Source organism: Rhineura floridana, chromosome 4, assembly GCF_030035675.1.
Source record: "Rhineura floridana isolate rRhiFlo1 chromosome 4, rRhiFlo1.hap2, whole genome shotgun sequence".
NCBI classification, from domain to species: domain Eukaryota; kingdom Metazoa; phylum Chordata; class Lepidosauria; order Squamata; family Rhineuridae; genus Rhineura; species Rhineura floridana.
The window spans coordinates 85,101,060-85,122,398 of record NC_084483.1 but is presented as its reverse complement, the minus strand read 5'-3'; the positions used below and the strand labels follow the sequence as shown (position 1 = coordinate 85,122,398).

Here is a 21,339-nt window from a genome sequence, read left to right as displayed (position 1 = left end):
TCAACTTCATATTTCCCGGGAGGGTCATAGACCCTCTTTTGGGAGAAGACTGACCAAAGTAGGAACTGAGCACTTTTGCCTTTTCTTTGTCATCTGTTACCATTTTGCTATCCTCATTGAGTAGCTGTAGCACCATTTCTTTTCTCTGTCTTTTTCTATGGACATACCTGAAGAAAGTTTTTTTGTTGCTTTTGGCATCTCACTAACCTCAGCTCATTCTCAGCTTCCACCTTCCTGACACCATCCCTGCAATTCCATGCTACCTGTCTGTACTCTTTCTTTGTGGTCTGGTCTTCCTTCCACGTCCTGTATTCGTCCTTTTTCCCCCTCAGGTCATCTCTAAGGTTTCTGTGATGCCACATTGGCATCTTCTGCTGTCTTCCCCCTTTTTTCCTTGACGGAATTGTTTACCATTGTGCTTTTAGAATTTCCTCTTTTAGAAACTCCCACCCATCTTGGACTCCTTTTCTCAATAGGGTTGCTTGCCATAGAACTTACTTAACATTGTTCAGAGTTTATTAAAATTGGTGTTCCTGAAGTCCAGGGTGCACATATGGCTACTCTCAGCTTTTGCTTCCTTTAAAATCAAGAACTCTAGTATAGCATGGTTCTTGTAATATCATTTCATCCACCAAATCATCTCTGTTGGTTAGAATCAAGTCAAGGATAGTCAATCCTCTAATTGCTAGTTATCTCCTACAAAAGTCAGGAATTTCTTGGAGGTGCCGTGTTTGGCAGAATTTGTCTCCCAACAGATATCGGGATAATTGAAGTCCCCCATTACTACTACATCATGCCACCTTGATACATTGGCAATTTGCTTTGCAAAAGTTTCATCCTCGTCTTCTCCTTGATTGGGTGGTCGATAGTAGACTCCAACCACCATGTTCCTTTTATTCCTTGCTTCAGCCTCTCGCTTGCTGTCGCATGGGGTCTCCTGTAATTCTTCCCCTGCAGACTGTCCTCTAGTCTCATCCTCAAGTGACTGGAAGCAGTTCCGTAGTTCCACTGGTGATGGGTGACTTCATCTTCTTCGGTTCCTGTCACCCTTTTCCATGGAGTTTCCTCCACTTTGTTGTTGCTCTCCTCTTCTGTTTCTATATGCTGTTGTTCCATCTCCTGTACTTTCCTTTGCTGTTGTTGTTCCAGCATTCTATCTAAGAACTCTCCATCTTCTCTTATACTATTCAGTGTGGCCACCTGCCATTCCAGGCCCCTCACTTTTTCTTCCAACAGTATCACCAGCTTGCACATATGCACCATGTTGTTCTCAAACAAGAAACAAACAAATATTGCACATACCTTACAGGTCACCACCACTGGAGTGTCCTTCCCATCCATAGTCTCTACTGTCTTTTCTTTCTTTCTTTCTTTCTTTCTTTCTTTCTTTCTTTCTTTCTTTCTTTCTTTCTTTCTTTCTTTCTTTCTTTCTTTCTTTCTTTCTTTCTTTCTTTCTTTCTGCTTGTATTGGAATGGTTTTTACTTCGTCCTATCTTCCTTCTGGGTAAATAGGAGAGTCCCACTGTTATGTGGTGTGCTGTACAAGGCGAAAATTTTTTTAGGGACTTTCCCCTGACCTCCCCCACAGAACTCCTCTGTCAAACTCCTGTTAGTTCTCCCTGTGTGCTCACTCTGAGAGCTGGCTCGCTTGTATCTCCTCTGAACCAACTGACACAGCCTCCTCTTCTCTGCTCAGTTAGAAGTCAGGAAACAGAATGAAGATTTCATTAACTTACATAAAGGATGTTGTGCATCCAAAAGATATAATTTGATTGTACTACGAAGGATAGAAATTGCTAAGAAATGGAAGGACATTGTGGGGACCTTTGAGGATTGCTTTAAAAGAATTTGGGATATGTTTCATGATTGCTCAAGTTTTGTGAATGTAGGGATAAGGTTAATATGATTAAGACTTATTATGCAAACTGTAATCTATTTTAATGTATTAGAACAGATATAATAACCAGTATTTTCTAATGGAAAAAATTATATTTTGAAACAATTATAATACTTGAAGTTTAATAACAGGCTAACCTAAGGACAGTTTTTATGTGGATGGCATTTTGTAATAGTTATGGGCTCTCTCTTTACTAGGTTTTCTTTCTTTTTGGTGGTTTGTGTATAATAAAAGGGCAGCATATTTGATGGCAAAATCATAAAAAAACCAATTTGGTCTTATGCATTTAGAGAGCCAGTGTGGTGTAGCGGTTAGAGTGTTGGACTACGACCTGGGAGACCAGGTTTCAAATCCCCACACAGCCATGAAGCTCACTGGGTGACGTTGGGCCAGTCACTGCCTCTCAGCCTCAGAGGAAGGCATTGGTAAACCACCTCTGAATACTGTTTACCATGAAAACCCTATTCAAAGGGTCACCATAAATCGGGATCGACTTGAAAGCAGTCCATTTCCATTTTCCTTATGCATTTGATTTCAGAGATGAATGTAACCAAATTCAATGGGGCTTACTTCTTAAGGTTGTATTCAATTCATAGAACTTCCTCCCCCCCCCGCAGCCCTCTGCACTCCCTCAAAATAGGCTCTAGAGGGTTGAGGGACCCTGCAGAGCAGATTTTGGGGCCACGTGGGAGGGAAGAAGGGGAAGTCCTGTTGTGCAATAGGAATTCCACTGACATGGAGGCTGTGAGCACACTAGTCTCAAGAGCAAAGTGTTTCCATTAGCCACACCTGGAGGGGGAGCAGGGGCATCACTACCGGGGTGCGGAGGGTGTGGACCGCACCCGGGTGACACCCTGAGGGGGGTGACACCCAGAGCCGCCCTGCCCCGCGCCGTTGGCCAGCAAAGGAGCCGAGAAGCGCTCGTGTCGGCACAGCCAACTCCTCCTCGGAGGCGGGTGGGTAAGACCGACAGTAGGCGCCCGCCCGCTGGCGGTGAAGCCGGGACGGCCTTCCACCACCAGCCTGGAGTGCGTGGTGAGTGCATGCACACACACACACACGCACCGCAGGTCCGCACCTCCCCGCATTCCCACTAGTGACGCCGCTGAGGGGGAGTGGGTTGATCTGCTAACCAGTTCAAATCTGTTTGAAGCTGAATAAAAACAGAAAACTCTGTTTCCCCTTGTGGAGGACATGAATGCCTCTTACATAATTGATGCCGTTATATTTTCTTTATTTATGCTACTTTACTTATCTTCAAGTAGCCATCAGGCTTAACTGTTTTCATGATTAAATTAGGTGTTCACATGCAGCTTAAAGCATCTTTATAAAAGTATAATAATAATAAATAATAATAAAATTTTATTTAGCAGATGCCCATCTGTCCGACTGAACGGACACTCTGGGCAACGTACAATATAAAATACAATATAAAATACAATCTCCTTATATACATAATTATCACATTATTAATGTCATAACATCTCATCTAAAGACCATCTTACGCTGATACAGTGTAAAACCTAACCCACCCCAGAGATCCCATAGGCCTGCCTGAAGAGCCAGGTCTTCAAGGCTCGGCGAAAAGTCAACAGGGAGGGGGCATGCCGAAGGTCAAAGGGAAGTAAGTTCCAGAGGGTGGGGGCCACGATCGAAAAAGCCCTCTCCCTGGTCCGCACCAACCTAGTTGTCTTAGTCGGTGGGACCGAGAGAAGGTCCTGTGAGGCTGATCTTGTTTAGCGGCATATTTGGTGATACTGGAGGCGCTCCTTCAGATAAACTGGGCCGGAACCATATAGGGTTTTAAAGGTTAAAACCAACACCTTGAATTGGGCCCGGTATACAACTGGCAACCAGTGTAATTCAATCATTACATATGTATATGTAGTTATTTTGTAAACTATCAGATTGAGATTATATGAACAATCTTCTATTGTTTGCCCCCACAAGCTACCCCCTCTCTCTCTCTCTCTCTCTCTCTCTGTGTGTGTGTGTGTGTGTGTAACATTGAGGACTGAGCAGGGGCCAGGGGGATGTGTCTGTGTGTAAATAAACTTCAAGCAGAAGTGCTGTGTTCTTCTTCTCACCGTCCATATTACACCCTCAAGAACCAAACCAACCGTTATCATACTTGATCCACCTGTACAGTAATGAACCTTGTGGTAATAATTTTGCTTCCATTCCCCCTTTCTGCTCCTCTGTCCAACTAATCTCTGTCCTCCCTCTGTTGGTGCCTGCAGCATTATGGTGACTGAGATTATTTGCCTGAGGCAATGGAGGTGTAGATAACATTATTTGTTTGTTAAGCTAATGGTTACCATCAGCACTCTTCACAGAGAAGCTCAGGTATACACATTTCGGTGCTTCAGACGAGATGTAACAAAATGTAGCTTATGAAAAGTAGCCTATGAAAAGAAGGACTGAGTTTTTCAAAAACATTCATTTAATTTTGGGTTGTTTTTTTTAAAATCCTGCAAACACTCGTGAGCACTTGCATAAAGAATGATCAGTTTGTTTCGGCATCACAGCAGTAAAATGTGCATGAACTTGATAACGAGTTCAAAGAAAAAAAATTCTCTGACATCCCTATCCTTGAGTTATGTCTGGGGGATAGGTTTACTCCCAAGTCTATACTGGTGGAGGACACTGCTATACTGGTGGAAATCCACAGTGGTTTTATACTGTGGGATGATACTGTCAATGTAACCCTAGCACTGGCAGAGCAAGAGGCAAACATGGGGGCAATGGTGGTATAGTGAGAGGAGTTGGGATAGGGGGAATTGTATGCTCATTTACAAGTCAGCCCTTGCCCTCATGATGGCATTATGTTACGCTCACAAAAGTGTTGGCAGATAAAAAAAATACTCTCAGTGCAGACAAAAGTGTCACCCTCATAGCCTCAATGTAGTTTAAGAATGTGGTTAACTCTGCAACTGATCACAGCACACCGACAGCAGCCTATAAGTCCTTGCTGGGGAATCAACATCTCAGCATGTGGCTATGTAGCTCTATTTATATGGCCAGACAAGTTAGGGAGAAGATTAAGACATTGTTCTAATATACAATATTTCATTGCTGAAGTCTAAAATAAAAAAAAGGTTTTCAGACTGAAAAGTCACAGAAAGAGACACAGCTCAATATCGAGCAATGAAATATCTGAGAAATTACTGACTCCAAAGGTGAAACTCAGAATAAATAGGATAGTTTTTAATCTTGCATAGAACAGTATCAGTTTTCTATTTTCAATAATGTTCCAGTGATGGAAATACTTTTTAAGGTACCCCTAAGAATATAAAATATATTCTTGTACACAGATACTGAAAATAAATAAAAGGCCCTAAGTCTGGACTTTGTTTTATCAAGATTAGCACCTGCCCCGGGGCCATCCCATGTCATGCAGGTATTTGTTGTAAACCAGAGGTCGGCAACCTTTTTGGACCACGGGGCACATTTTGAATTTTAAGTGAGTGCTGAGGATGCCAGTTATCAAATGATTGCCACAGGGGGCATGGAATAACACAAAATGAGAGAGAGTGCAGTAATGGTTGCTTCTCTCCCTCCCTGCAACATCATCATATCTTACCATGGAAAGCTTTGTCTTGCTGGTTTAGATTTTGTAGGTACAGCTATCAAAGGCACAACAACCCTGTTTTCCCCAATGCCAATCCTATACCAAAACCTAGGCTGTCATCCTGTACCCACTTACCTGGAAGCAAGCTCCATTCAGTGGAAAGAGACTTCCTTCCGAAGAAAACATATATAGCATTGTACTGTAAGTTAACTATACAGTAAATTATTAATGTCTGGGCATCAGCTCCTGCAGTGCAGGAGACATGCCTAAGCCTCTTTGCAAAGTTTTCACATGTTTCATTTGCCATTTTGGGAGGGGATTATTTAACATCCACCCATCCTTATTGTGTAGAACTATTCACAGAAAACAAATTCTAGGCAGTATCTCATCTCGGACAAACCCACCACAGGAAAGGTGCATCCTCGTTGCTAGGTAAAAAAGGCAAAAGATAGAGATTCCATGGTCTACTAGAATGTAAGACAGAAATAGGAAAAGTGTACCAAAGGGGAGTGGAAAAAAGAAGCTCTTTAGAATTCCAGGGATTCCTATTGCCTGGTGTCTAAACAGCTCATTTATCAATCACAGCTCTAACTTACTCATCTGCTAAAAACACTAACAGGAGGAGCTACCATGTTGGCTCATTTTGCAGAAATCATTTAGAAGTGTACCTGCACGTTTTGCTTCATAGGTTTCTTTCTAGGAGGGCTAGAAACTTACTTTTTAAAAAAGCTAAGAACATGGAGCCCCTCCTGGGTGCTGCCAACAAAGTTACCCCTGGGCATTTGGTTGGTGACCCCCACTGTAAACTAATGAAGAAAATAATTTTCTTACACAAACTGGAAGCTACTGCCACTGACAATCTCGTCTTTAAAGTTAGAAACACACTAGCGGCAGATCGGACTTGAGCTCAAACAAGAAGAACAGACCGTGACCTCAGGTGGAATTTCTGAATATGAGGGGTCTCAGAGTGTGAGGAGGGGGGAGACATGATCACCTAGTATTGCAACTGGGAGTAATGGTAAGCACTCCCACCTCAGAAAGGGCACATAGTACCATGGGCCAGAGAAGTTGACTGTCTGACCAGTCCAGAGATATAGTGGTGCACTTTGAGCACTACAGGATGAAAGACGCTGTCTTTAAGGCACTAAATTTTTTTAGAGAATTAAAATGTGGCAAGGCTTGAGTAGATGTATTCCAAGACATCTGCCCAGACACTGTGAGGAGACATTCCTCTTTTAAGTTCTTTCAAGCACTCAAAGAAGCAGGCTTTAACTACAGATGGAGATTCCCCTTTAAATTGATTGTACCCTCGAGAGACAAAATGCATATAGAGAGTGACAAAAGGCAGGCAGAATTGATCCTTCAAGAATTAGGCATCCAGGTGCCTGACAATGCCAACGTACACACTGGTCTAGAATGCAGAGCAAGAGAGATAAGAGGAAGAACTTAGCTTAAAAATTGCTATGGAGAATGCACTGTCTTTTTCAATTTTACTGCACTGCCATACTATCACCATCCTGACCTATGGGGAGGTAGCCTATATAGATAGAATCATTGGTTTCAAATCTCCCTCTGTCCAACATAACTTGAGACATGTTATCATGAAGTCTCGTGATGCTCAGGTATTCACTGGGTGCCTTCATGTTCGGATCTTTGTTACAAGGTCCTATTGGTCTGAAAGTTGGCTAGTTATTTTTGTTCTCGTTTCACAAGAAGGATGGCCAACACAAACTCCTTTCCCACAAGAAGCTCGTTAGACATCAAAGCCCGGCTCGAGTGCTACCTTCTTCAGCACCATGACTCCTGATACCAACTGCCTGAGCGTAGTATTCCTCAGTGTTTGAGGGTTGGGCAATGTGGTCAAATGGGCTCGAGTGGAGGCAACCCTAAAAAGAATGCACCCCGACATCATAATGCTTCAAGAGACACACCAATGCAAGTATTCTTCCCAGCGACTGCTCAAAGGATCTTGGATAGGAGAGCAGCATTATGCCCCTGGAACGTCTAAATCAAGAGGTGTTTTAGTGGCTAGGTCCTGTCCACTTATAATTGACGACACACTCACAGACCCAGGAGATAGATCTCTCTTCGTTACTGGCTCCTACGATATTATGCTAGGATCACTGTATGTGCTGAATTCAGGTCAGAGCACCTTCCTTAAAACAGAATTGAAGACTCTCCAGAAGTTTGAACAGTGCCCTGTCATCATTGGAGGTGATCTCAACCTTTGCTTAAATAATGATCTAGACCACAGCGAATGAAGATCAATACACATTCCGCAAGAGCTGGAACTGTCTACTCTACTACAGGACCACAATTTGCTAGATGCATGGAGAGAGCACCACCTGAATGTGAGGGAAAGAGCTTTGGCCAAATGTTGGGCAAGTTAAAATTGGTTCTCGCACTGTCTCAGACCATGCTGATAACTGTTGAGCTTAATACTGAGAGGGCAAATCCAAGGCTCTCCAGCTGGACATTTGACTCTGGCCTCCTCGGAAGAGCAGTCGTTCTGCAGCATTTATTTCTTTATTATTTGATTTATATCCCACCCTTCCTCCCAGCAGGAGCCCAGGGCATTTGTAACGTATTGTTGATCTCTGCTCTGCAGAAAATGCAACGCCAGGCATGGCCCCCTATATCCTATGGGATGCTATGAAAGCTGTCCTTAGAGGCCACTGCATCAACAAATTGTGCCACCAGAGTCAAGAGATGAACTGGTAAACAGGATATGTTTCTACTTAAGACTCACTACGTATGTTATTAAAATATCAGTTAAAACCAGAATGAGAATGCACCTTTGACAGTTTATGGAGAAGAAAACAGTTCTAACTTTTTTTTTTAAAGGGCGGCTTTGGAACATCTTACTTCAAGACATATAGCTGTAGATTTGCTTGACTGGATATTTTAAAAAGAGGTTCAATGGATTTTGTGGCCAGAAACACTAATACCTGAAGGTCTTAAAGAGGTGATTGACTGGTGGTCTTTATTAAATTGGTCATTACAATCAAGTGCTCTTTAGGGTTCAGAACGTGGGAAGACAGCTTGAAGTCAGAAGGGTAGATCTAGACTAAGTTAGCTGAACTTAAGTCCCATTTATTTCAATAGGAACTGTTTTAATTCAGTGAGAACAAGTTCAACTAAATGCAATCCCAACTATGTCTACTCAGAAGTAAGTCCTACTGAATTCAATTAGGGTTACTCCTAGGTAAGTGGGGTTACATCTGCAGCTTTACTCTGGATCCAAATGAATTGGATTCCTCACCTTCTTATAATCTTTGCTGGCTCATATTTTTTGGCTGAAGAGGCTGCTTCATATAGGTATGTTACCTTTATTTTATCTGGTTTCCCTTCAAAATTTTCTCTTGGAGTTTCACAGAATATGGGTTAATGAGGAGAAGAGGCATAAGGGTTTCTTGTTTTTATTGCCACACAATTTCTCTTGAATACTATTTAAGTATTAGATGATATTGCTCCTAGATGCTGGTAGTAGGCTTCAATATAATTAATAGTTTCATTTACACTTTGTAAAATATAAGGCTTACATAAAATTGATTGGTAGTTGTTTTTACAATGATGGCAATAATCTTCCACATCCAACAATTTCTTATACATTGTCCTCAGTTGAGGAGTTATACATAGAGATGTGTTGTTCTTTTTAAGATTGTAATATATATTCCAGTTTGGTTTGTTCTTCTCCAGAGACAGATCAATCTGGATGGTTTCCTGATCGCTCTTGGAGTTTCTTGTTGACATGACTGGCAGTCCTGCTGATGTTCTGCTCAGTCTCTGGCATACTGAAATGGCTTGGACAATAGATACAATCATTTCTAGACTTCCTCCTCTGTAACATATAGCCAGATCATCTCCCAGTATTATAGACAACTAGCACACACACACAGAAAAACTGGGCTGAATCTGACTGAGCACAGACTAGGTCCCATATGAAGGGTCTGCTCTCTGTTGAAGAAAAAAAATACATCACCACTATGGTTTTCACATACTGCAGTCTAGCAGAACTATTTGTGAGAAGCATTCTTCATACTGGACACTAGGATTAAGTTAGAACACTTAGAAGCCCACTGGGATTTAGTTGCTAATCACTCTGGGGACAAAATCACTCCATTGTTCAAACATTAGCTAGATGGCTACCAGAGAGTGAGTGGATCTCCTGTGGCAGCACCTTGATTATGGATTTCCTTCCTTGGCAAATATTTTTGCTTGCCGTCATTGCTATCGTTCAGCCAGCAAGCCAAGTCTGTTCTGTTGGCCCAGGCTTTTAAAATTAATTCAGTATATATTGTTGAATGCTGAGGCATGAGTACTGAAAGAGCACCCAGACGGCAACACTCAGTTATTTGCACACCAACACCCACCAATCATCTGCAGGAACAGCTTTGGTTGTCCCGAGTTGGTGAGGCTCATTTAACATCGACACAAAATTGAGCCTTCAGTGTCATCGCCCCAGTTCTCTGGAAAGTTCTGCCAACAGAGATTCAGCAGGCGCCTTCTGTTTTAACTTTTAAGTGCATGCTGAAAATCTTTCTGTTCCACAAGGCTATGCAGGCAATTATGATGTTGTTTTTTGCAACAGTTGACCTTTGTTTTTATTGTATTTTTAATGTTTTTATTCTATGGTAGTCGTTTTTAACGTGTTGTAAACTACTTTGATATTTTAAATGAAGTATTTTTATAAAATAAATAGTCACAGGTCTGTTACAGCTGCACACCATTACTCATTACTATCCCTGTGTCTCACTTGGCTCTCCACAGGAAAACTTGCAACAGCAGAAGAATCAAGTGTGTTCCTCACTGTCTGAGAGGAGGCCTGCAATAAATCCAGCAGTGATTAGTGGGAATCTAACTGTTAAGATGTACAGTTGCTACCTTTCATTTCTGGTAAGGTTCCTTTTCAAGAGTGAATGATAACAGTACTGCAACAGATACAACTGATGGTGAAAGACGTACCTATTGCTTGCCATCAAGGCCACAGTCCTTTGTGTTCACAATACTATCAGAGCTCTCTTCCATCTTATGGATATTCAGTAGAAATTATAACTACTCAAGCTGTCTTTCTATTGTTACTTACCTCAGCTGTCTTTAGGATTGGGGCCTACACAGTTGGGGGTGGGGTGGTTCCATATCACCCTTTCTCGGTCCTGGTCAATATGGGGCATATTGTGACCTTAGCCTCTGGAAAATGACAAAGGCCTACCCATATGTATTTTTCTTGTCTGTAGCTGCAAGGCTAGAATGTTGGTCTGTGGAGTGGGAACTATGGCTTCCAGTTCTGGCTTCCACCCCTTTTCACATCAGTTATCATTACTGCTGGCAGAGCACCCCCTATAGTTTCGGCTTGTAGTGGTCATTTCAACATCTCCCTATGGCAGGGCTCAATTCCCTTCTACCCTGTAATGCCATACAGCTTAACCTCTTGCAAACAGCTTGTGTCCCTCAAACAAACACAGCTGTATTTTTTGCAGTATCTGTTTGGAAGCATTGTTTCCCTAGTGGACTTGGAGCTTTATCTTAGAAAGCCAAAGGCATTTATTGCCCACTGAGCAAGAGAGCTGGCCAACTATTGTGGTAGAAATGTCACTCTTTCTTTCTGTGCATGGCCCTTGCAGAATGATGGCTGGCTGCCTGGTGTCTGTTTGTTCTGTAAGAAGATGGAGTATAGCTATCAGGTGTTGGGCTCTTGTTTGCTGTACCATGGTAGTCTGCACTGGAAATGATGCTTTAGTGCCTTTATGAATGCCAGACTGTGTATTGTGTGTGATCTAGGTAGGATGATGTTATAGAGTTATGCTGTCATCACCATTCATTGATTGGGGCCTTCCCTAACTGAATGTGGGGGGTCTTCTTAATGAGCAATGTCATGAGTGATGGGTGGTAGACCTGCCAAGCACCCTATGGATGTTTCTGTGTTTTTATTGCTTTCTCTTATGCTGCTGGGAAAGCATAGAGCATAATATACAAATGTTACTTATGTCATTAGTGGCTATATGGTGTATCAGGAACACTGAATTGTGGTGGTGGTGGAGTGTGTGCGTGTTTATTTGCACTTCGTAAATTGTCTTGTGCCAGTTGCATGAAAATATAGTGATGAAAAGGATAGTGTTGAAAAGGATATAAAGTGTTAGGTAGAAAGGATAAGCCAGGCAAAACCTAAACCCACACAACCATGGAATCTGTTGCAAATATATGCAATCCTATGATCGCTGTATTTGTGTGATCATAGAGAAGGGTCAAGAACTTCACTTAGGAAACTGGATAAAGACACAAGGTTGGCTGTTAAGAAGTGGCTACATGTGCCAGAGCCCACGTGTTCCTATTTCCTATACTCAACAAGCAAATGGAGGGCTTGGTTTGATAAAGCTCAAAAAAGCAGTTCCTTGTATGCAGGTGAAAAGGCTACAAAGAATTGCATGTTCGTCTAATAGTATGATCAGAAAATTAGCAAAAGATCTAGGGTTGGAAAAAGAATTCAGAAAGATATGCAGCATCACCAGAGGAAAAGAAGTGAAGATTCCAAATGTCAGGCAGATACTTGAAGAAAAAGAAGGTGGTGGTATAAGTTGGGATAAACCACTGAAGAGAAAATTTAGTAGTCCGGTCAGTTGCAGACTAAAGGAGTTGGAAGAACGGAGGAATCACCAGTGTCAAGGGAGTATGGTTGAACATTTCAAGAATGATACCATCAGTAATGAGTGGATGAGATAAAATCATGGCATGATGGAACAAGATTACATCATGGCTCTGAAGCTCTGAGAACCGGAGAATGTATGGGAAAGAGCAACAAAAATGCAAACAAGACCTGCAGAAAATGTGCAGCTTGCTGTGAATCTTGCTCTCACACACTCAGTCAGTGCCCATCTGTACAGGAGGCCAGAATCCATTGGCACAATAAGATAAATGACCTACTGAATAGTGAGAAAAAGAACAAAAGTGGATCATATAACATATAGGACAAAAAGATACAAAAGAGAAGTGGGCATAGTCTTAATCGTTATAGCCAAGTCTTTTCATTCTGTATTCTACAACCACATTAAAAAGCCAGTAAGAGAAAAATCAACTCATTTGAAATGTGGTGTTGGAGAAGAGCTTTGCGGATACCATGGACTGCAAAAAAGACAAATAATTGGGTGTTAGAACAAATTAAACCAGAACTATCACTAGAAGCTAAAATGATGAAACTGAGGTTATCATACTTTGGACACATAATGAGAAGACATGATTCATTAGAAAAGATAATAATGCTGGGAAAAACAGAAGGAAGTAGAAAAAGAGGAAGGCCAAACAAGAGATGGATTGATTCCATCAAGGAAGCCACAGACCTGAACTTACAAGATCTGAACAGGGTGGTTCATGACAGATGCTCTTGGAGGTCACTGATTCATAGGGTCGCCATAAGTCGTAGTCGACTTGGAGGCACATAACAACAGATAAGGCAAAGAGGGATGGATCAAAGAGGAACAGATAAACATATGGTCCAGCTGATCATGGATTCCTACAAAAATGCATTTACCACAATAATAGGAAGGAAAGATACATGGAGAGTATAGTTATGCACAGGTGTTAAGAGATCCGCTGTCCTTGTTGCTTTTTAAACCAGCAATGGACCTGTTGATAAAAAGGCTGGAGACAGTGGTGTGTGGCATGAAAGGAGAAGACTGGACTGTAGGTGCTTTAACATCTGCTGATGACTTTGCTCTTGTTACTGATGATAATGTAGGCATGGAAAAGAACATCAGAATTTTGAAAAGATTTTGCTTCTTTACAGGGTTGAGAATTCAACCAAAGAAATGCCACTGATTTTATCTATAAAAAACTGAGGACCCTTCTGTAGTGAACAACATATTGCCATGGAAGATCAACTCGGATTACATTCACATGATTCCACCAGGTGAAATGGAGAAGAATCTGGGGTTGCAGATAAATTCCTGGGTTGGATTATGAGAATATAATGCTGAGGAGGACATTAAGAACTGGTTAAAAAGGATAGGGAGAGCGAATCTAAAACCAATGCAAAAAAATGGAAATCTAATAGGTGTATGCAATCTCAATACTTTTTTATATCATAGAACTATAAAATTGTAGAGTTGGAAGGGGCCCATAAGGCCATTGAGTCCAACCCCCTGCTCAATGCAGGAATTTAAATTAAAGCATACCTTACAGGTGGCTGTCCAGCTGCCTCTTGAAGGCCTCCAGTGTTGGACAAGCCATCGCGTCCCTAGGTCATTGGTTCCATTGTCGTACCGCTCTAACACTTTAGGAAGTTTTTACTGATGTTCAGTCGAAATCTGGCTTCCTGCAACTTGAGCCCGTTATTCTATGTCCTGCACTCTGGGATGATCAAAAAGAGATCCTGGCCCTCCTCTGTGTGGCAACCTTTCAAGTACTTGAAGAGGGCTATCATATCTCCCCTCAGTCTTCTCTTCTAAGTGACCATAGTGAAGCATTGAAGTATGCTAAAATAACCAAGTGAGACTAGCAGTTCAGAATTGGCTGCACTTGCCAAATAATATATGTCCACATTTCCTGCAATATATTTCCTGAACTAGAGATGGAGGACTAGGACTGTCTAAATTAAAGAAAGAGGTATCCGCTATACTAATAAACAGATTGTTTAGATTGGCAAACTCCACCAATGGAACAATTCAGAAGATAGAAAATAATCTGGGATTGGAAAACAAGTTTAGAAAGAGGTGGTGTACGGGGGGTGGATTAATTGAAGAATTACCAACTATATGGAGAAACAACAGAGGAAATTTGAAACAGTAGGATGAAATAACTAGAAAGAAGTATATTCGGGTGCATTAACAGAAGTAGAGTTCCCAAATTGCGTGAAGTATTAGTTCCCCTCTATTCAGCACTGGTTAGGCCTCATCTTGAGTACTGCGTCTAGTTCTGGTCTCCGGACTTCAAGAAGGATGCAGACAAACTGGAACAAGTTCAGAGGAGGACAACAAGGATGATCAGGGGACTGGAAACAAAGCCCTATGAGAACAAACTGAAAGAACTGGGCATGTTTAGCCTGGAGAAGAGAAGACTGAGGGAAGATATGATACCACTCTTCAAGTACATGAAAGGTTGTCACACAGAGGAGGGTCGGGGTCTCTTCTCAATCGTCCCAGAGTGCAGGACACAGAATAACGGGCTCAAGTTGCAGGAAGCCAGATTTCGACTGGACATCAGGAAACACTTCCTGTTAGAGCCATATGACAATGGAACCAATTACCTAGAGAGGTAGTGGGCTCTCTGACTCTGGAGTCATTCAAGAGGCAGCTGGACAGCCATCTGTCGGGAATGCTTTGATTTGGATTCCTGAATTGAGCAGGGGGTTGGACTTGATGGCTTTATAGGCCCCTTCCAACTCTACTATTCTTTGAAACAAGAAGGACATGTCAGATCAGGATTATGTAACAGCTGTCAAACTTTGCATGAATGTATTCCTGATAAGAAAGTAACTAATTTGGGGGAGTGTAAATGCAATGAAAAGCTGCAGGACGTGTTGTGCCCAGTATGACTCTTGTTCGCATATATCAAGGCAATGCTGTCCAATTCAAGATGTGCAAATTCATCACCTGAACAAAGTAAGTCAACATCTGGCCAATGAGGCAAAAACAATAACACTGGACTATACATCATGAACCTCACTTGAAAACTCTGCAAAATGAACTGCAGAAGCCAGACCTAGTGTTTGTTAAGGAGGGAAGAGCTGTGGTAGTGAACATGACAGTCTGTTGGAAGTACAGCAGTAGGGGTTTGGAGACAGCTATGGACAAAAAGGAAACACTATGAAGATCTAGAACAGCAAGTGAAAATGGCCAGCCTGTAATTTTACAGTGTTAAAAGTGCTGAGAATTTTACCATCTACACAGAAGTGGTTGGTGAAACTACTCTGCAAAATACTTTTTCAGTACGCAGATTTAATGTTAAACTTATTTACCAACAGATGACTTTCTACCTTGCCAGGTTAGTCACATTATTATTATTATTGATGATGATGATGATGATAATTCCTTTCTTTCTCATGTGAGATTGTATTAAAACCATTTGAAAAGTGTAGTTTTTTCCTTTAAGTTATTTTATTTTGTTTATTTTACTGCTTTTGACAATGTGGGATCTTGTAATTATTATCCTTCCCTACAAACGGTGTAAACATCATGGCAAAAGTATGTGGCATGCTGCAATCACCAATTATGACATGGCCCAAAATGAATGGATGGGCCACTGGTCTTGCCCATTAACTCAAAAAAGAAAGTAGTTTGTACTAGTTTACTAGAAATAACCAAATGTCTTGTCATCTAGTTAGTGACATGCATGAATGGATGAATGAGATTCCCACTGTACCTGCCTACTGTCTATTAAAACCACAGGCAAGAGTGGGTATAGATGTGATGTGATTTCTGCCCAGTGCTCTGACTGTATGTACCATATACAGTGAGAGTTCACCAAAGTCCTGATTGTTCTGGCACTTTTGCTTTGATACTTATCGACTTAAATGGCTTTTCCATTCTTGCTTCTATAATTCCACTTGATTCTTTTTGCACCCTCCCTCCCAGGAGAATTTGGGACGGGGTGTGTGAGTCGTACATATAGCCAATGGAGTAACAAGATCAATGCCTACTGTGGCAGTAAAAAAGCAGAAATAAGAGTATTTAGAATGGCAGAGCTACCAAATACAAAAGGATGCTTTTGTACGTTTGGTAAAAGGAAAATCTAAAGTGTTTCAATTGCGGCCCAGCATAATTTTTTTCTAGAAAAGTTCAAGGGTACTGAAGGTGCAATATTTATAACCAAAACACTGGAGGTAGATAGGTGCAAGAATACACATTTAATTTGCCTGGTTTGGGTCTATCATTTGTTCAAGCTGTAGTTTTATGACACATATATGCAGACCATAGACTTCATGCTCCTTCCCTTTCCATACCATTCGTAGACTGAAAATGGGATTTTGATTCTTTGTCAGGAAAGATGATTGTTCTGTGTGCTTTGATAGCCTTTTAGTTACAGTGGTTTCTTGCTTCTGTCCCCATCCTTCCAGTACTGCTCAGTCTGCATTTCAGTCAGTCGTGAGATGGTACGCTGAAAGGCAAAAATCTCCTCCTCTCCCGTAAACATAGAAAGTGCTTGAGCCGAATCCTAAAGGGAGAGATTGGGGGGAGGGAGTGTAGTAAGCGTTAAAAAGGAACCAGAAAATGAAGGCCTTCTCAAACTTGCAGTGTGTCCTGAGCCCACACATTCACAGTCCTTCAAGTCTCCTCCCCAGCCCCAGAGTTGTATCCAGTTCATAACTTTCCTTCTCTTTTTCTTCTGCAATTATGCTTTTTGGGGAACAAAACTGTTTTTAAATATCACAAAAGAATAAAGAGAGCACCACCTTGGAGTTGCTGCTTGTGGCTACTCTTCTGAGCGATATTTTCTTGGTCATTTTGCAGGTCTCTGTGTTACATTTTTGTGTAGCACAGTCAATGTGTGTGATTGTCTGCTGTTAGCTGCTTCTCTTTCTCTCCCATCCACACACTTCAGTTAGAGAGATGTTTGAGGAACTTCACAAATACTCATTCTTGAGAGTAGGGACTGAGATTGTTTTCCAGTAACATCCAGAGTGCCACATGTTACGATATAGAGGCTAACTGAAAACCACATAGTTGCACTACCCATAACTATTTGCTTCACAGATGGTAAAGCCACTACAAGGTTTAGAGGTCTGAATAATACAGCTGGCATGACAGGGACCAATGCACCATTAGGATGAATCCATCTCCATTCCCACCTCCCTCCATTTGTATATCACATCATCGTTTTGTACAACTTTGCTGTACTATAGAGATTTTGGAAAGACATCTATGTTTCATATACATTTGGCCATTTTTTAATCCTTTCAAAAATATGCACACACAATTATCAATTAGGAATTAACAGATTGGATTCACAAAACATTACTCCCCCTTTTTCCATTTCATCTCATGGCAGGACTAAGATGAAACTGAGTTTTATGAAAGATAAACATACTTGGACAAGATTTTTAAAATGTATGTTGGCTCATAATATGAAAACATTATGCTTTTTTAATGATGTCATCATGAAATGGATAGCATTCTTTGAAGAGAAATCTACATTGCATTGGTAGCATACACTGAAGGATCAGTGAAGAGGGGACTACACTGTGTACACTCAGCAACATTTGAATTACTTTCCAAAAGTGAGGTTTAAAACAACCATATTTGGTTGTTGTAAGACAGCCATCTCTGCTATCTTTTCGGTGCCTTTTGAAGACTTTCCTCTTTCAACAACCTTTTAAGTTGACTTCCGGGAAGGGTGACTTCGCTTGTGCCTGCTTTTGGGACGGGCTCCCGCCTCAAAAGAAGCTTATTCAGATATAAATCAGTCAGAACATTTTTTTTTTGACTGATGAAATTTCTCCCGGGCAGGGAGAAACGTAGAGATCAACCTCAAAAGCCTGTTTTTGTTGGGAGGACTGGATTTCATTAATTTATGAGATAAGGTCCAGCCAACAATGCCGGACGGACTTTCGAACAAGCTCTATCTGCTTAAGCGATACGTTTATCTTTTCTTTAAAGAGAGAACGGACTAACAGGCAAGCACCCTTCTTTCTATTATTTTTTTTACTTGGTTTAAATTGTTGCAGCAAAAGGAGATTTGTCAGATTGATCGGCTTTGGACAGCTTCTGGGTGAGCTATAACTATTCTCTGTTATCCACGAAATTAACAGCTTATCTCTGTTTCTGTCGCAAAAAGCTGTCCTGGAAGTGCATTCTAAAGATATACACAGAAGAGGGATTTCTATTCCTGATTTCTGTTCCAAGGAATATTATATTGTCTGGGACTATTCTCTTTTTGGTCTATTTTATTTTGACGAATCTGCTTCTTCACGACGCCACTAACTGTTTTGATGCTGGGAACTAAATTTGTTTTGCATTCTTGAACATAGAGAGATAAGGCAGGTTGCTCTGTTTATACTGTGATGTCATCAAGCCTGGAATATTAACCCAATTGTTGCTGAAATAAGAAGTGGTTTTTCTTTATTTTTGTTTTGCTTTGTTTTCGTGGTTTTAAAAATGGCAATCAAGAAAGTGGCTGAGAATCTGGAAGTAACTATGTTTCAGAAAATAATGGATGAGATTGAGATAACGAAACAAACCCTGCGACAGGGTAGTAAGGAGCTGAAAATTGAACTGAGCAAAATGACGCAGGAGTTTAAAGAAATAGGGGATCCTGTGAGAGAGGAGAATGAGATCAGAGATGAGAAAAGAAAAAATAAAGGGAAGATACAAGCCCTGGAGATTGGAACAAATGTGGAATTGGAAAAAGATCTGGAGTTTATGGATTTTAGAAATAAAATCTATTGTTTGGAATTTAACGTTACCTCTGAAGAAATTAATGAAGATATTAGAGATAAAGTTATCAATGGCTTGGATAATCTTCTGGACTGGAATGATGTGATGGAGCTTGATATAGAGAAAATCTATGGAATTAACTGCAGCCATGTGACAATGGAAAAACTCTTAAGAGATGAGCCAGTGCATTTTGTAAAAAAGAAGAACACAGATATGACTTTACAACAGTATTTCAGCAACTTATTCAGAATTGATGGCAAGAAAATATTTGGGATAGAGGAAATTCCCATCAGACTCTTATTATATGACTATGGCTACAACAGCAAGATTATTATGGAATACTGATAATGGAAGATTGGACACTGAAATTACTGGACTTAACAGGACTATAGAAGATGGAAGATGGAACTAATAGGGATAATGGAATAATGGCTATTGAAATTATTGGATCTAGCAGATTCTGATGAGATGGATTAATCGAAATGTTTATTTGGACTATGGTTATGACAATAAGATTATTATAATTATTAACGAGATGGATTAATTGACATGTTTATTTGGAGAAAAATTGATAGATATATTTCTTAAAGAATTGAAACCTCTCTTTGACTTTTTGTGGAAAGAATAAAGTAATGTTTATGAGATTTGATGATTAATTAAGATAACTACTGGAGGAAAGTGATTTTATAATATGATTTAAGAGACAGGATTGTTATATATTGTAGACCTATAACTGATTTGATATGTGACAAATGGGAAGTCAACATTTTATTTTTTTTTTGTTTAATCATTTTTGTTTTGTTTTGTTTTTTGTCTTTGAATGTTTTATGATTTTGTTTTCTATGTTTTATGAAAATGTGAATAAAAATTATTGTAAAAAAAAAAAAAAAACAACCTTTTAAGTTGAGACCTATCCCAGTCTGCGTCTGTGTTAGAATTGCTTTTTAATATGTTTTTTTAATAATATGTTTTTAACCCTTTTTTAAAAGATGTTTTTAAAGCTTTTTAAAAAAATGTTTTTAATGCTGTTTTGTTTTAATGTATTTTAAGGTCTGTTTTATGATGTTTTAAAATGTTTTTAGCGTTTCTGTTTGCCGCCCTGGGCTCCTGCTGGGAGGAAGGGCAGGATATAAATCAAATAATAAATAAATAAATAAATATTTCCACAAAAGATATACAAGGGCACTTTATTAGAAAACAGTACTTATTGAGGAAACTTACTTTTACTAGATAAATACTGGTAACCATCTGCCACAGATAGCAGTAACAAGGCGTATCACTTTACATTGAACTTTCTGTTAGAGATTAATGTCCATAAAATAATATAATGTAAGAATAGAAATATAAACTATAATGTAGAAATGTCTGCAACAGCCTCTTTTACTCTCTATGTTTTGGAAATCAGTACAGTATTGATCAGTTCGCTCCTATGTAAACCTAGAGCGAAACAGACCCACCTATTAGACAATAAAGTGATTCCCACCATAGTGATTTGAGTTAAAGAAGTGCAATGCACAAAGCTAAGTGTAGCTCCATTAAATAGGAAGACCCTATATTAAAGCATAAGCCTGACCAAATATTTCTAACATATTAGAAATAAACATGTACTCGGTAAAACATTAGAAGTATCTGTAGAATTATGCTAAAATGGATTGGGACTAACCATTTATGAATAGCATTACATTAAGTTAGAACACAAGAAAAGGTGCTATGTTGATCCTGCCAAAAAGCTAGAAATGACCTGTTAAATGCTTTTTTAAAAAACAAAAGTACCAATGCTCAGACCAAAACCAATTATGTTCTCCTGCAACAAAGGCTCTAATGGTCATAGTGCTTACCTGGCTCAACCCCAAATCATCCATCAGTACCCTGCTTTCGTCCAACCCACTGTCATGGTGTTCTTGAATAAATATGCTCTGGAGTGGAGCTGATGCAGAGCAAACAATACGCACCTGGAAAAGAGGGAAATGTCTGAAGGTGCTGCCACTTATGGCTCCTATTCCTCCATTTGAAGGTTGTATTTTAAAAAACAACAGATTTTACAACACCTACCAAAGTTCATTCATTTTGTATGGTATAATATAAGCAGCAATTTTGGTATAGATAAAAGCTGAAATGATTTCTGATTTTGCTCAGTATAAGTAGCTCACCATAAGAATGTAAAATGCATGTGGCTTGTACCATCATTTCTTCTTCAGTTTTCAAACATTAATCATAAACCCAGTTATAAATATATTCTGTCCTAACACTACCAACTTTTACACACTTGCGGGCCAGGGTGTCTTACTGTCAACCTCAACTTTAGTCAATAATCCTCAAACTCAAAATTTGTTTCTTCTTTTTAAGAAAGTAAGCCTGCATTAAGGGCATTAGTTTTCAGGTTTTTGTACAGCACTTAGGTTATAGCATATACATATGTATATAAAACAACCTCTTAATTTTTAAATGTTTATATTCATTAAACATTATATTGCAGTAAGCTCACTTTCCCTTTACAGTAAAACAAT

At 40.1% G+C, this 21,339-nt stretch overlaps 1 protein-coding gene across 3 annotated transcripts in view; it reads right to left on the bottom strand.

Annotated features, from left to right (window-relative positions):
- Window positions 1-8,916: 8,916 nt before the first annotated feature.
- The window catches only part of AFG1L (AFG1 like ATPase), a 115,594-nt gene continuing 103,171 nt past the window's right edge, over window positions 8,917-21,339 (bottom strand). The window contains exons 12-13 of one of the 3 annotated variants that reach the window (XM_061623538.1): window positions 20,671-20,784; window positions 8,917-9,425 (exon numbers count right to left, since the gene is read on the bottom strand). In XM_061623538.1, coding sequence (XP_061479522.1) covers window positions 9,399-9,425; window positions 20,671-20,784 — 141 coding nt within the window. In that variant the 3' untranslated portion in view covers window positions 8,917-9,398. Of the gene's footprint in view, window positions 9,426-14,854; window positions 16,614-20,670; window positions 20,785-21,339 lie in introns of those variants that run through there. The other 2 variants (XM_061623539.1, XM_061623536.1) reach the window with 2 other exon arrangements.